Source organism: Melampsora larici-populina (assembly GCF_000204055.1).
Source record: "Melampsora larici-populina 98AG31 unplaced genomic scaffold MELLAscaffold_19, whole genome shotgun sequence".
Taxonomy (NCBI): Eukaryota; Fungi; Basidiomycota; class Pucciniomycetes; order Pucciniales; family Melampsoraceae; genus Melampsora; species Melampsora laricis-populina.
The window spans coordinates 494,482-508,612 of NW_006768783.1; the positions used below are offsets into that span (position 1 = coordinate 494,482).

The 14,131-nt window shown below is 40.5% G+C and overlaps 4 protein-coding genes across 4 annotated transcripts; 1 reads left to right on the forward strand and 3 right to left on the reverse strand.

The window, feature by feature from the left end:
* Positions 1 to 108: 108 nt before the first annotated feature.
* MELLADRAFT_123953 (endoglucanase) lies at positions 109 to 1,429 on the reverse strand (the record flags this gene model as incomplete). The annotated part of the gene is made up of 7 exons (XM_007410278.1): positions 109 to 153; positions 220 to 296; positions 383 to 569; positions 655 to 729; positions 790 to 902; positions 975 to 1,103; positions 1,177 to 1,429. The coding sequence occupies 7 exons, from the start codon at positions 1,427 to 1,429 to the stop codon at positions 109 to 111; spliced, it is 879 nt and encodes a 292-aa protein (XP_007410340.1).
* A 2,356-nt stretch (positions 1,430 to 3,785) lies between these two features.
* On the reverse strand, positions 3,786 to 5,314 carry MELLADRAFT_106676 (uncharacterized protein; the record flags this gene model as incomplete). The annotated part of the gene is made up of 5 exons (XM_007410277.1): positions 3,786 to 4,165; positions 4,240 to 4,592; positions 4,949 to 4,996; positions 5,061 to 5,169; positions 5,260 to 5,314. 5 exons carry the CDS (start codon positions 5,312 to 5,314, stop codon positions 3,786 to 3,788), a joined length of 945 nt encoding a protein of 314 aa, XP_007410339.1.
* A 1,893-nt stretch (positions 5,315 to 7,207) lies between these two features.
* Positions 7,208 to 8,140, forward strand: MELLADRAFT_86571 (uncharacterized protein; the record flags this gene model as incomplete). The annotated part of the gene is made up of 5 exons (XM_007410157.1): positions 7,208 to 7,228; positions 7,331 to 7,441; positions 7,544 to 7,764; positions 7,857 to 7,960; positions 8,082 to 8,140. The coding sequence occupies 5 exons, from the start codon at positions 7,208 to 7,210 to the stop codon at positions 8,138 to 8,140; spliced, it is 516 nt and encodes a 171-aa protein (XP_007410219.1).
* Positions 8,141 to 11,376: 3,236 nt separating this feature from the next.
* On the reverse strand, positions 11,377 to 11,884 carry MELLADRAFT_106678 (uncharacterized protein; the record flags this gene model as incomplete). Its single annotated transcript, XM_007410276.1, has 3 exons — positions 11,377 to 11,617; positions 11,646 to 11,721; positions 11,839 to 11,884. The coding sequence occupies 3 exons, from the start codon at positions 11,882 to 11,884 to the stop codon at positions 11,377 to 11,379; spliced, it is 363 nt and encodes a 120-aa protein (XP_007410338.1).
* Positions 11,885 to 14,131: the final 2,247 nt, after the last annotated feature.

Below are 14,131 nucleotides of genomic sequence, written 5' to 3' on the forward strand. Positions count from 1 at the left end.
CAAAGCGTTGCACAGGAAACAATCAGATGTAAGAATCAATTCCACCTGAGAATCATTTCTAAACAAATGAATGGAGAAAATTGTGATCGTCTTTCAAAAAAAGCTTGATCAGAGAAGTCGTAAGCTATATTCCGAAGTCAGCGTAACAGATCCCTAAATCGAGAAAATCTTTCAGCATGTCATTTTTCTGAAAGGTCTGGTGGTGAGACTAGCGCTCACTGTGAATGGCTCAATTCCACTACCTACGGTGGCGATAAACTCATTCGGATCGAGTCCGAATTGGGTCAACTCTTTCTCTGTAGATCATAAGTTCACCACGTTTGATGTGACGTTTCTCGTAAGACATTGAAAGGTGTATAGGCGAAGAAGCAGGACTACTCACGCAGAAGAGGCTTGAAATCACCGGCGAAGTTGTGGTACGCTTTTCCACCGACTGGAACTAAAGAAATGACCGGAATGCCACCAACGACACCTTTCCAGACATCGAAAGTAAATCTCGATCCGATTGATACGGTCTTGCCTGTCTTGGCGCCTGCCGGTGCTGCACCTCCTTTAGCGACCAGCCAAATCTGAAAAGAAGAAAGCAGCCCCTCAGTATCAATGATTGCAGCAAGAGTCTGAGTCTAATTTAGAGAAAAAGGTGGTAAAGCGTACCATAATCTCATGTGAAGCACATCCTCCTCCTTGGCCCGAGCAAGTAGGTGACAGGGACGTGAAGATGTCGTAGGACTAAAACATTCCAGGTGTCAGCGTCAACATATTTTGAGAGGGTGTGTTCTCAAAGCGCACCACATCGGCAACCAAATCAGATGATGCTGCCTTAAAAGACCAATTCCAACTGGACGAGAAGGTATTTAGGAGAGATATCTTGAGCGGCTTACCCGCCCAACCAACGTTGGAGTCTGTATATATTGTAAATGAGTTTGAACCATCAGTCTGGAAAAAGTTATGACGGGTGCACTGAAAACACTAACAAGATTTGACTTGATTGTTCAAGCTGGGGTTAGTGGAAGTGAAGGCGAGCGACGTGCTCCAATTTATTTTCCCGTCTTTATACGAGTTACATTTCACACTTTGCCTGCTATCCCCAGACGCGGATTGAGCTGAGACGATGTTTTAGATCACAAGCATTAGCGGGCGCGGCGTGGGCATGAAAGAGGGTCTAGCATTACTGACCCGACCAGACATTGTTGTAGACAGTCAACCTCTCTGCAACCTGATCCTTGTCAAACGATGGCTTTCCAGCTTTCCATTCCATATCTTTTGAACATCCGTTTTCCGTCACCGGACCCATGGTCTGTCTCATCTGGGCATCCTGGTTGATTTGGTGGGCATTTTCCGGTGGTGGCAAGGGGAATGCGGACACCTTGACAGTTCCATCGAAGGTGAGAAAAGCGGCGAGGAGCAGTAAACTAGTGCGGTGAATCATTGAGCTAGCTGAGATTTGATCTTTAATATTCAGAAACTTGTTCTTAAAGCAAAATTGTGAAAGTATGATACCGTAAGATTGGGTACAAAAGAAGGATAAGACACAAGAGCGACTGAGCGTTGTAAAGAAAATTCACTTATGTGGAGGATTTTGAATGCAATAAGAAGCGAAGGAAACAAAGAAACAAAGGAATGAAGTGTTGTTCTGCAGGTGATGGCTGCAAGGATAACGACTTTGCCGTTGGATATATAGTGTGGAATGGTAGTCTTCGCCAACCCAGCAAGTTATTTCAGGGTCCGCACCTATCATCACCTGTTGTTGTCGTGAGAAAGGTAGGGTCACAGATATGCGTGTGATACTACTTGGAGACGGCTGTAAGCGATCCAAGGCAAGGAAGGGTAGTATTGAAGTTGTAGGGTCTGAACCGATGTATCGTGCAAATGCCACACCAAAGGGCTACATATCTCTCGAGTCTTATCCTTTCGGCAATGCATGCAATGAAGTCATGACGATTTTACTCGGCAAACTTAGGACACAGTAATGGATGTAGATGAGTTCACTCGGCCCATCTAGAACACAGCGTCAGATTTAGATGGGTTTACTCGGCGAATATATGTCACAATAATAAATTTAGTGAGGAGGACCCCACCTCCTCAGCCTATGCCCTGGACTCTCTACCAATCCCTGATTTCTTTCGTGGTATGACTGACACAAATTCTCGACGACCCACTCACTTGTGGCTCATCATATCACAGGAATTTGCTGGCAAATGGCTTGGGGTCCCGTCATCGAGCCAAGGCTGTACACGGATGTGAATGCCGAGCTCATAGGTTTGATGATCGCAAATGCATTCTTTTCTTCATAAGCTGTTGCGGGTTTCCCAGCTTAAATTGCCCTGGCACCGTGCAAGCCATCCGGGAAATATCACCATAAGAGGTAGAGGACAAGATCCTGCCTTTGACATGTGGAAGAGGAGTTGGTATGCATGTACAAGAATTGTTTTTGTCTCTCTTTTACATTTTTCTCACTGTGTGGTGCGATTCAATTTCTATATTGTCATGTCCGCAGACCACCCGTAGGGTATTGGTTGTTGTTATCATGGTTAAGAAATGATCAACCCTGGGTACTCAGCCTAAGATTTTCACCCACACACCGCATCTCACTGCTTCAGTTTATATACTGATTTTTAAAACCAAGTTTTTTGTTACTCTCATCTCCCATTGTTCAACATACTACCCTTTCTTGGACATTTCCAAACAATGCCATTTAAAACTCAAAGATCTTCAACTTACGCATATCATTCACCCCACCGCGGTTTGCCCTCATATTTTCTTTCACTCAGTGTACTTACCTACCAGATTTTTTTGGTCTCAATAATTCCTTTTTTGCAATTCATTCCAGGCCTCACAGATGCAGTTCTCAAGACCACCCTCCAACAGGGCCTCACATCAAGGTCCAATCATCTGATTCTCACCCACCATTCAATCTGATCAGAAAAGAGGGTCCTTCAAAATGTATTTGTAGATATATAGAGCAACATGGCTTGCGATTTCATTATCAACTAATCTTTGATGGTACATACGAGTTTGTTTGAGGTGTTTTGACAAGCGTGTTACAAATATACGCAACGCGTTTATCACGCAAATTAAAGTGATTTAGGATACGAGTCTGACAATGTCTGAACAGGTGAAATGAAGATACGAAAGTACATCTACTTGCCCATATAACTATAAACCCAAGCCTTAGATAAAAAGGAAGCTTAATCTAGGGAGATACATACAAACCTGATCCGATGAATCGCGCTACCATCTCCATATCCCCCAGAAGAAGTATCAATATACTGCCTGGTTGTCTAAATGTCTGGAAGGAGAGCGCCACATGACCCAGTGAATATGAATGTCCATTTATTTTGCAAGATTAATCCTGTAGCTCTCCACGACTTCAGCAATTCCGTAGCTATTAGCCGTAATTACTATACACACCACGCCGATAGTCACAAGCTTGGTGAAGAGTGAATTAACAAAAGAATGGCTATTTGAGCTGGAATTAAATCCATCAGATTGAACTTCGACATCCTTTCTATGCGTGGATGTTTTCTGGTGGTGATTTTGAAACCAGCTTAACCCAAGAAGTTTCTTTGGATGATCGATATTCGAGAATCCAGTATCGAAATCAGGAGAGACTGCAACTGTGATATGGGGTTTAATAAAAGGGGGTTCGGTAGGAAACTTGATGGTCATTATGGAAGTTTTGGAAGTGAAATAAGCTAAAGGAATGATTGCAAATCTGAAAATATAAACCACAGCCTATTCTTGTCAACTTCCAAGTCAACTTACCACAATTATCAAAATCAAACTCACGGAAGGACAAGGCTGATAGCTACTTGACTAGCAATTAACATCACATTAATTCCTTTCTTTCCTAAAAGTACTGCGACGATCACCGATGGAACAATTCCAACTGTACGGGTAACAAGCCTTCGAAGTAAAGCATTTGTTTCCCATCCTAAAAAGCCAGACGAAAGAGATTGACCAGTCATGGTGATGGTTAAGGAAGCTGCCTGCCCTGAAAGAAATAGCGAGAAGGCGAAAAGACCAGCAATTGCAGGTCCAAGGTTAGCCTTTAGAAGTGTATGGACAGATTCTATACTGGCTTCTTTGGTCCCTGCCATCGATTTTCTATTGGTGGTGTTAAAAAACGATGTTGAGGCTACAATTAAGATTGCAGAATTAATGACTATGTTTTGGAAGAAGGAGGTACCACCACAGTTAGCTCTTAATTTGTTTTTGGCGAGTTGAATATCCACTGACTCAGAGGTAAGGTAAACAAAGATGCTGCAATATCAAAGGTAGCATGTGATAGGTGACTACGGCAGCTTTTCAAATCTCTAAAATTTCGGCTGATTGTCTCTTGCTTTTCGTTGGTCGATACGTGATTGACACGGACGTCAAGACTGAGCGGTGGCCTGTCACATAGACCCTTTTCCGAGTCTTGGGAGTCCACTGAACCCTTTCTTTGGGTTTCAGTCCCAGACTTTTCGGCATCTGCCCTCTCCACGGTGGCCAAGTTACTGCCCAATAGAATTGCGTGGGGACCGATAGTCGCACCTGAAGGGACAATATATGAGTATTTTTCTGAAAAGATGACCAATTTGTTGACTTGCCTATAATCCCAATGGCCGTGTAGGATGCTTCTCCTTCTACAATTTTGGAACTTGGTAAGAAGCCTCGAATAGCTAAGCCCCAATTCGGATTTACCTTAAAGAGCAAGATGAGAGAAGCAACAACCACGCTTATGACGACCATGAAAATGATGATCTCGAAGAGCTGTGACGATCTTGTCAAACGCTTTCCCTTTCTGAAAAATATCAGAGCTAGGAACACATCGGGGAAACTCAAAAGGATGCATCCCCAGATTGGAATTCTTGGTATCAATCTGAACGGAAAGTAAACAAATCCCATAAGCTGGTTCCTATATGCTTGTAATGATTGGGTTGATCACCCTGAACTCGAGGCGTACAGATTATAGGCAATGGCCGAGCCTAGTAGTTGTCCAACGTCAGCAAACCTATCTCAGTGAGTAAGAGGTGAGTTCAAGTAATGATTCTACATCGTGATTTACCTAGACTCACACTACTCCAATTTCAAGTACTACCCAAAGTGGGTAGAGCCCAAGCCATTTCCATAGTTTTGTATGCTTTTTTTGAGACCGAAAGACTGAGCTACAATTTTGAGCGAGATCTGAGGGAGAAAAATGTTAAGAATATGAGCCAGTATCTTGAGAGATCATTTGCTTTGGTATTTCTTATTATATTTCAAACCAAAATGAACCTTTTCCACTTATGAATCCTAATCTACAAGCCAAGACTTGTAAAAAGACCGCCATAGAGATAGCACAGAATAGGACAAAAAGATGAGAGTTTCCAAATTTTGAGCCGGCTTGTAGGTCTGTTGCCCACTGTTTGATTAAATCATTGTAAGAAAAATGCAGAAGGATCGGATAATGAATTCCAAAAGCGACGAATTTTGTAAGACAGAAGCGCAAAGAACTCCACGTACGTTACCAGGATCGTAAAAGCTGACGCTGACATATGTAGAAAATTGTTAGGGACTTGATAGTGTTTCGTGAGCCTGAGGAAATGGATATCGCTCACGAAGATACTATGCCAGGCCCGATAAATCTTGAATGTCTTTTCAAAACTCCCGCAATCTTGTTTGCTGTAGCCCTTACCCGGATTTTCACCGATGCAATAGTCGAATGGCACTCATCGACATCTTGGAGAGCAGCTTGTTGATTCAAAGAGTCAGTGCTCATTGTTTGCGAATTTTTGTGAGGTGGCGATGGGCTGGAAAGGTGAATCAAGCTGTTTGTATCTATGTTATGTAGATCGTAAATCGAATGAAAGCTCACATAGAAAAAGATATACAAGTGTTTTGCACTTCGCGACCACCAATTGCCAGCAAAAAAACTTGTCCCTCGAAGGTAATAGAAGCGTAATAAGCTGGAGTGGCACCGATAAACTACAAAGGAGAGACTGAGAAGTGCGTAGGTTAATATTTCTTGAGTCTAAGAAGGCTGCTTCTTTTTCTTAGCCGAGGTGATGACCGAGTGATTTATGTGACATCAGTTTCCTGAAGATGTAAGACAAGGTCAGTGATGCGATGAGGGATAATTAGGAAGGGAGCATCAATCCCAGCCAGGGGATTTGCTGAGGTGTGATTATCGTCAGTTGATGGCTTTATCTTATGAGCCTCGAAGCATGCGTTAAGCGAGGAGGATACAAAGTTTCAAATCAAGGGAAGGTCCCCTTGAAAGTAATGTCGACACGGGTAAGGAAGTGAAGATATTTAATGAGAAGAGTTTGAGAGGGCACATTGATGACTACCGAAGATGTCAAGCTAGCGTGTATTTCAGAAAGGGTACCAGACAACCAAGAGTTAGTTCAAGAGTTCGATTGAATGTTGAAAAAGGCCTTTCATCGAGTTGGGTTGGAAATGCTGTTGGGTGAAGTGGAATGAATTTGACCAAACCTTTGATTCATGACCCGGTCGCCACACTACTGATCAGTCGCAGATATTGCATAATCATAACTACCAACTCTGCAACCATTGTGGAAGAAAACACAAAACGAAAGCTAGCTAGCCAACCCCGGAGCGGCTTGCCCAATGGGACCGAAGTCAAGCATCGAAAGGCCACCGACAGAACGATGCCAAAGTCAAGAGCCAGTCTTCAAACGTTGGCACTTCGAAATTTGCATGCCAGGTCAAATCGTCCTAAGGACAAGTTCAGCTCAACTTGACTCATCAGCATGCCTCGCATGTTCTCGATCGTTCACCGTCAATTTCCTCATACGCGTGAAGATCTTCAATCATTTTAAACTGCCCTTTAGCCGCTAGCGACAGTGCCGGGAGAATTTCGAGGGCAACTCTTCAACTTGGCAAACCCAGGTAGGAAGGTGAGCTTTCAAGAAGGTATTTGTCCAAACTTAACTACATAAGTCCACTCGCTTGAGCTGAATTGGCCAGCTGAAACGAGGGACTTAAACATCTCATTGCTACTTGCAATTTCGTGCATATATGTGTGTAAGTAAACTTCCATCTGTCACACGACAGAACGAACTTTACACTGCAACCGTTTTACACTCCATATTCCCGCGGTGTGACTGGTCAGCGCACCATCGAAAATTCCATCAATCGAATCCGAATTCCGAATAAGAGGATGACATCCAACTTAATCATGATAGATCAATCAAAACAATCAGATCGAGATTTAAATTTTATGTCAGAAGCCATCAAAATGGTCAGTAGATTTTATACAACATATCTTCAATAAATTCAAAGAAACCAAACTAAAAAGAAGAAAAAATATATATCATCAAATCATTTGAAGTGATCAATTTAGGCAGAAGAAGCTTTTTCAGCTAATGAAATTCCAGTAGGATGTGTTTTTATCAACGAATTAGATGGAAAACTAATTTCAAAAGGAAGAAATCGGACCAATGAAACCCGAAATGTTGAGTCCAAAACTCTTGATGATTTTTTCTTCATTTTCATCAACAAAACATCACCCGAGATCTCATCTGACCAAACTATTCTTCTTTAATTTTGATTTTAGGCTTCTCTTCATGCCGAATTCGATGCATTGAGTTCTTTACTACCTAATCCAAAAAACCCAAACCTAAAAACCGATTTCAAGAACCTCACACTTTATGTAACAGTAGAACCTTGTCTGATGTGTTCATCAGCCTTAAGACAAATAGGCATCAAAAAGGTCTTTTTCGGTTGTTCTAATGATCGATTTGGTGGGTGTGGTGGTGTGATTTCGATTCATAATGAGTTAAGTCAAGCAAACAAAAACGCACCCCCTCTCTCTCTTCAACTCGTCTTTCTCTTAAACAAGATTGTTTTAACCCTTTTTTTTGATTTAGTCCTAGATTATTATTTAGTGAACCTTTTGTTGCGTATGGTGGGTATAGAAGAGAAGAAGCGATCATTTTATTACGTAAATTCTATATTACTGAGAATTCGAATGGTAAATTCATGTTTTTTTCTTCAATGCGAATTCCCCATCCCATTTGCTTATGATTCCAATTTTCCTCATTCTTAACTTTTAATTTAATCATTTGGTTTCCTTTTTTGGGGGTGTTCAATAGCTCCTGTACCTAAGAAGAAAACCAATCGGGTCTTGAAATTCGAAATGCCACCACTTTAAATCATTGATCTATGAACCCATTTTCAAAGTCGAGCAAAACAACCCTTGATGAAAAAGAAGCATATATATATATCACATGAAAGTTAACGACCGAAAACCCGATGAAATAATTCCAAACCGCATGCTTACCACACAATTTGGCAAAACAAGTCGAATTCATAATCCAATGCCACTTTTACATTGCGGTGAGAAATGTTCTAATCTGCGTGTATGCGTAAAAAGACACAACACTTTACCTTTTGGCAACATCCAGTAAACAGCTACAAAGTGAGCTGTGATCGCAGTTCAGCGCCATCGATCTCGATAACACCTTTTGCCATCTGTCAAACGAGGTCATCGACTTCATCAAGTTCAATGATGGTCAAACCAGTCTACTGGTTTGGTTCCTACTCGATCTTTCTCCCCTCAATGCCACACCATCTTTCACTATTTGACCTTCACCCTTCAAACCGAGGAGACTCATGCAAATTCAATTTTTCAATGCAATTCAGTTCTAATTATTATCAATTACATCAAAAACATAACATCTTTAAAACTGACAAATCCTAATCAGATGAACAATATAAGTGAGAGACAAAAATATGTAATTTGTTGAGATTGATATGTACTCAACCTGGTAGTATAAAACTTGCATCACAAATGGTCAACAGCTTCAACCACCCATCATTTTATGACAAAACCCTCCAAAAACCACTTTATAAGAAATCTTAATAATCTTTTTGATTCATTTCTGATTAGAATCTTATGAATGATTGCATAAAACTTGGAATAAGTCACTTTGAAGATTGATACAGTCAAACCCGCGCTAATGCATAAATTGGGGAGACAATTTTTGCTATGCATTATTGCGGGTTATGCAAATAGGCATAAACCCCCATAATGCATATTTGTATGCATATTGGCCTAAATGCATTGAAATATGCATTATGACGGGTTTTTGTTGAAATTGTATAAGTTTATGCAATAGTACGTTTGTATTTTGCGCGGGTACAAGGACAAGATATTTTTTTGACACCGAAAAAAACACCACTAGGGGTCGGTTTGACCCCATAGAGGGCTCATTGCTGCCTGATGTTGCCAAAATCCTACTTGCAAAGGATTTGATCAGAGTTCAATGGAAAAAAAACACATCCTGGGGCGCTTTGTAGGCATGCATTATGACTTTGGGGACTTGAAAAGAAGTATGCATTATGGTTTTTGACATAATTATGCAATTAATGACAAAATTGGCCCGCACCAGCTGGGTGGAAACCAAAACTTATGCATTTTGGCTGGTTATGCATGTGCGCGGGTATGCATGTGCGCGGGTTTGACTGTAATCTATTCTTATGATAACACAAACTTTTTAATTGATATGTATCAAGTGAGCTGAAAAGCATTTTTAAGTTTACATTTTTTTTCCAAAGTGATCTAATCTTTGATGACTAAAGCTCATTTTAAAGATCTCCTGATTCTGAATTATGTAAGCCAAAACCCATGATACACATAGGAGTCCGGAGTTGGACCCATACCTGGTCTGTTGGGCTGAGCTGCTCTTAGCCCCGCTGCGCTGGTTGCTGCCTGTATTTGGCGGTGGCGCAGGGGGAAAAAGACCAGGAATTGGTACAACCATGACACCAATTCCTGGAATAGCTGTACTTGCAATGGCGGCAATGCCAAGCATACAGTTGTTATCACCAAAGCCCTCTGACTGGCTCCCTACAAGAAGAATTGGGGCAGTTGACCCAGTACTTTGGTATTTTTTATGCCATGATATCTCTTGAAAAGCCCATTTTTGGACTGTTCAGGTGTAGAGGAACCAAGAAATGGTACTCATGAACCTGTACAGCCACTTTTGCAAAAAGAAATTGATCTAAGACCCCGACCAGTCGGACCAGGGGCTGATTTGAGCCTGATGCAAGCCTAATACAGGCAGATTTCATGGCTTTACATAACTAGCTATGTACTTAACATCATAGTTGAGTCAGATTCATAGCATAAAACCCCACAAAAATACAAAAGTTTGGTCAAAATTGGTGAAAACCCCCAAATTTTTGATTGTTTTGGTGAAAGTAGGTGTTATTGGAACCCCCTGACCAGTCAGACCGGGGCCGGCCCCAGCCAAACCAGTCAGAGAGCTTTGGTGATAACAACTGTACCAGACTGTGATAACCCCATCATTGTTGAGAACTCCAGCCTTGGGTTCCTGTTACAGCCAAGATTAGCACATGATGAGATGATGTATGTATTGAGATCATTGCATACCTCAACATAATCATAGACAGTAGATCTGAGATCACCGCTTGATGACTTGACCAGGACTGTCATCAGCCATCATCATATCATCGTCATGTGTGTATGAGGATGAGTTCTTGTTTGATAGGCTTCCTGGTTGCCTGGATGTTACAGAAGAAACCAGTCCAGCTATGCTGGATGCAGCGGACCTACCAGTACGGGGATATTGATAAGCAACAGATGGGGTTTAACAAGTTAACACAATGAAAGGGGTTCTGGTCATTGCGATACAAAGAAAGATATGTTGAACTAGTCTTGATTAAGTGTAAAAAATGATGATTTAAATATGTAGTTGATCAAAGATTGATAGTCTTTAAAATGATAAGATCAATAACCAATAGAAATTTATTTTGTTAAGAATAGAACGCTTGAGGAAGGGGAGGTCAAGAGCAATAGAAGAGCTCATTATATGGAACCGTATACAGTCACCGCTTGCTATAAGCATCATTATAAATGCATCAAAACTGATGCTTACAAAGCACAATGCAGCATTTGAAAATAAGCATAATAGCATATTTGGGAAGGAATTGAATATGATGCTTATTTTGGGGCAGAAAAACCGCATTCAAGACAATGTATTTTTACAAATATAGTTTTTGGACATTTTTGACTATTGTTGTAAGCATATCTGGCTTGAATATGCATGTGTATGCTTATAACACACACCAGATGTGCCCTTGGTAAGCATATTTGCAGAAAAAAGTGCTTTTAGCCTATATGCTAAAGTGTCCAAATTAAGCCCCCCTCATTTTTGTTACACCAAAACTTGATTCCTATAGCAAAATATGCTTACCCAATCGGTGACTGTATCTGAGGACGTGCCATTGGTCTACATCTTCAGACAAATATCTGGTCCCATGGCTGTTAAAAAATTGATTGCATTGTGGAGATCCAGTCCAAATGAGCCTCAGGACTGTCAACAGTTGCCCAAATAAGAATTCACAGTGGCAATTTTATTTGTATCAATTGATATATCTAAATCCTTTATCTAAATGTGTGTAGATAGGTGTAGATATGACATAAAAGTGGAGATGTTTCAGAAGGGCATTAGATTTCTTAGCGGCTTGAGCCTGGCCTGATAACTTTCCCCATCCCGGATGAGTAGGACTCATCCAATCATTGCCAAGCAGTAGTCCAGATCTAGAGTCCACCACACCAATTGTGGTTTGATAATGAGTATGTCGACTCAGGAATTTCTCACAGCTTGAGTAAATGGTGACCATTTACTCACACTGTATTATTGGTACTGAGTACAGTACCCTTGGGAGGCACTTCAGTATTGGTACTCACAAGATGAAATACAGTACCTAACAACTCATTCACACATCCCTGCTCTTGATCACTTCAAAGGCAGATCTATACCAGGGGCTTTAATTAATATTTATCATTGTTTGAGGGCTCTTTCTGTTGTTTCAGCTTTACACTTTGATCAACCAGAGCAAATTGCTCTAAACTTGGCAAATCTAACATCTTTGGATTAAGCGGCGTAGCTAGTCCTTAGGTTGATTGGACGTCAGACTCTTGGGTATGTATTTACCTTTTGACCTGTACTTTCCCTATTGCATTGGCCAACACAGACCTGCGAAAATCTTGATCTGATCATTTCAAATACTAAGTGCACATATACAATAGGACAAGATAACCATATTCTTTTGTTAACAATCCAAAAGTTGAATATCAGTGTCCTAACTTGTAAAACCTCCCACACATTTTGCCACTCTTTCTGGTTATCTCCTTTTAAAGATCTTCATTCATCAGCTGACGTCCGGTCTCAGGTTTTCTCAGGAATGTTAAAAACTTTACATACCTTCAAGAGAAACAAAAAATGACAGGTCCTGGGGACCGGGTGGATAATTCAAAGGAGTCTATAATTTGACAATTTGACTCCTTGCTAAGAAAGCTCTTGGTCAAAAACAGCAATGCTAATCTAAGACCTTTAGGGTGTGTTCACTTAAGGAATTTCTGACCAGAAATCACATTCTGTAAATTTTTTAATGCAAAAATGAAACATACACCACCAAATAGACACTTTAAATTTTGCAGAATGTGATTTCTTGGTGAGAAATCACAGTGAACGTGCCCTAAGTATGTTTCATTTTTGCATTAAAAATTTTACAGAATGTGATTTCTGGTCAGAAATTCCTTAAGTGAATGTGCCCTTAGTTTATTTCAAAGAAATATAGAAATGTGGAAAGCTACGGAGAGCGCTCCGGACTGTACACCAATCTCAATACGCTAGACTAAGCTCAACTCAGCAAATAGCACGTATTCTAACAAAGCAATGAAGTAAAGGATAACATAAAAAAGAAGATACCACAGATAGAATGGAAAATAAACATAGACAAAGATAACTACAAAGAGAAAGGGCGGGAAAATGATAAAAATCACCAAAGAAGAGCTTGATTACTTAGATCAAAACCTTTGAGAGTGAAAGGGCAGATAATAACTAATAAAAGAATTTGGTAGAAATAAGAAGTGGTATACGGGAGATCGGCTCAATGGCCAACACTGAATGAAATTAAGGAAGGAATGCGCCCAATGCACCTTGTCGGATGTTATTCCTTGATACCTGGTTTTTCATAGACAGGGTTTGGGTTGGCTCACACGTTAAGATCAAGTGACCTCAATCACCTGATAACTCACCTTTTGACCATCAACTCGATACCAAAACAAAACTATCAACTCTTTTTTCAATCCAAACTTCCAATCAAAAGAGAAACAGACATCTATCTCTTGTATAGTAGAATATGAAATCAAAACAAACTTGTGCACACACTGACTCAGTCTCTATCACATATTCTTCAATTGATTTGTTGTGTTTTCAGTGATACAATGATTTTGCCAAAGCAGGATTTATAGAAATAGTATTTTTTCTTATTCTTATTCACAAGAAGGACTAATTCTTACTGAACAAAATTTTATAACAACTGGGATGTGTTTATATTAATCATATCAAAACACAACACACAGCTTCTTTGCCCATTTTAAATGATCTGCCAAGAGAAAGAGAAAATTGAAACAAATAATGAAAAGCTCATTGTTTGGGTTATGCGTAATATTGATGATGAGGAAGATTCTGTGGTTGATCTTTCATGAAAATGTGATTTTGACCGTTTGAATGTTCTTCAACATTCCATATATTCCCATCCAGATTTGAAATCCTGATCTTCGAACTCCTCAAACAGCTTCAAACCCCCTTCAACTCGTTCAGTATATCACTGACATCCCAGCAAAGCTTCGTACATGTTGATCGTAGGCAATCAACACTCTTTGTACTTGCGGGAAAAACCCAGCTTACTTTATTCACTTCCCTAGTGTCTTATTGATCTGTGCCATCACTACAGCGTCGCCAAGTGTCCTCAAGATTCGAAGATGTAAAATTGAGAGTTGATGATCTCTGCTGGAGGGTAGAACATGCGTAACGTTCAGAATTGACTTTTTCATTCACAAAGCACAAAAAAATAATCTTGCAGCGCCTGGTTATCTCGAGTTTGATTCATGTGTGGTGATTAGAATGCTTACCTCGAAGTTCGAACTCTGAGATGCTTTTAAGTGTCCCTTCACCTGGTCAGTGTTTGTGGTGTCCATGGTGAGTCCTGATGAGGTTTACTCAAAAATCGAGTACCTGTAGAGGGTTTGCTTTCGGGGTTTGGGGGTTTGGGGTTTGTCTGGTTTGTCCTCCTTCCTTGTCCATCGTATTTTGATCGAATCTCTCTC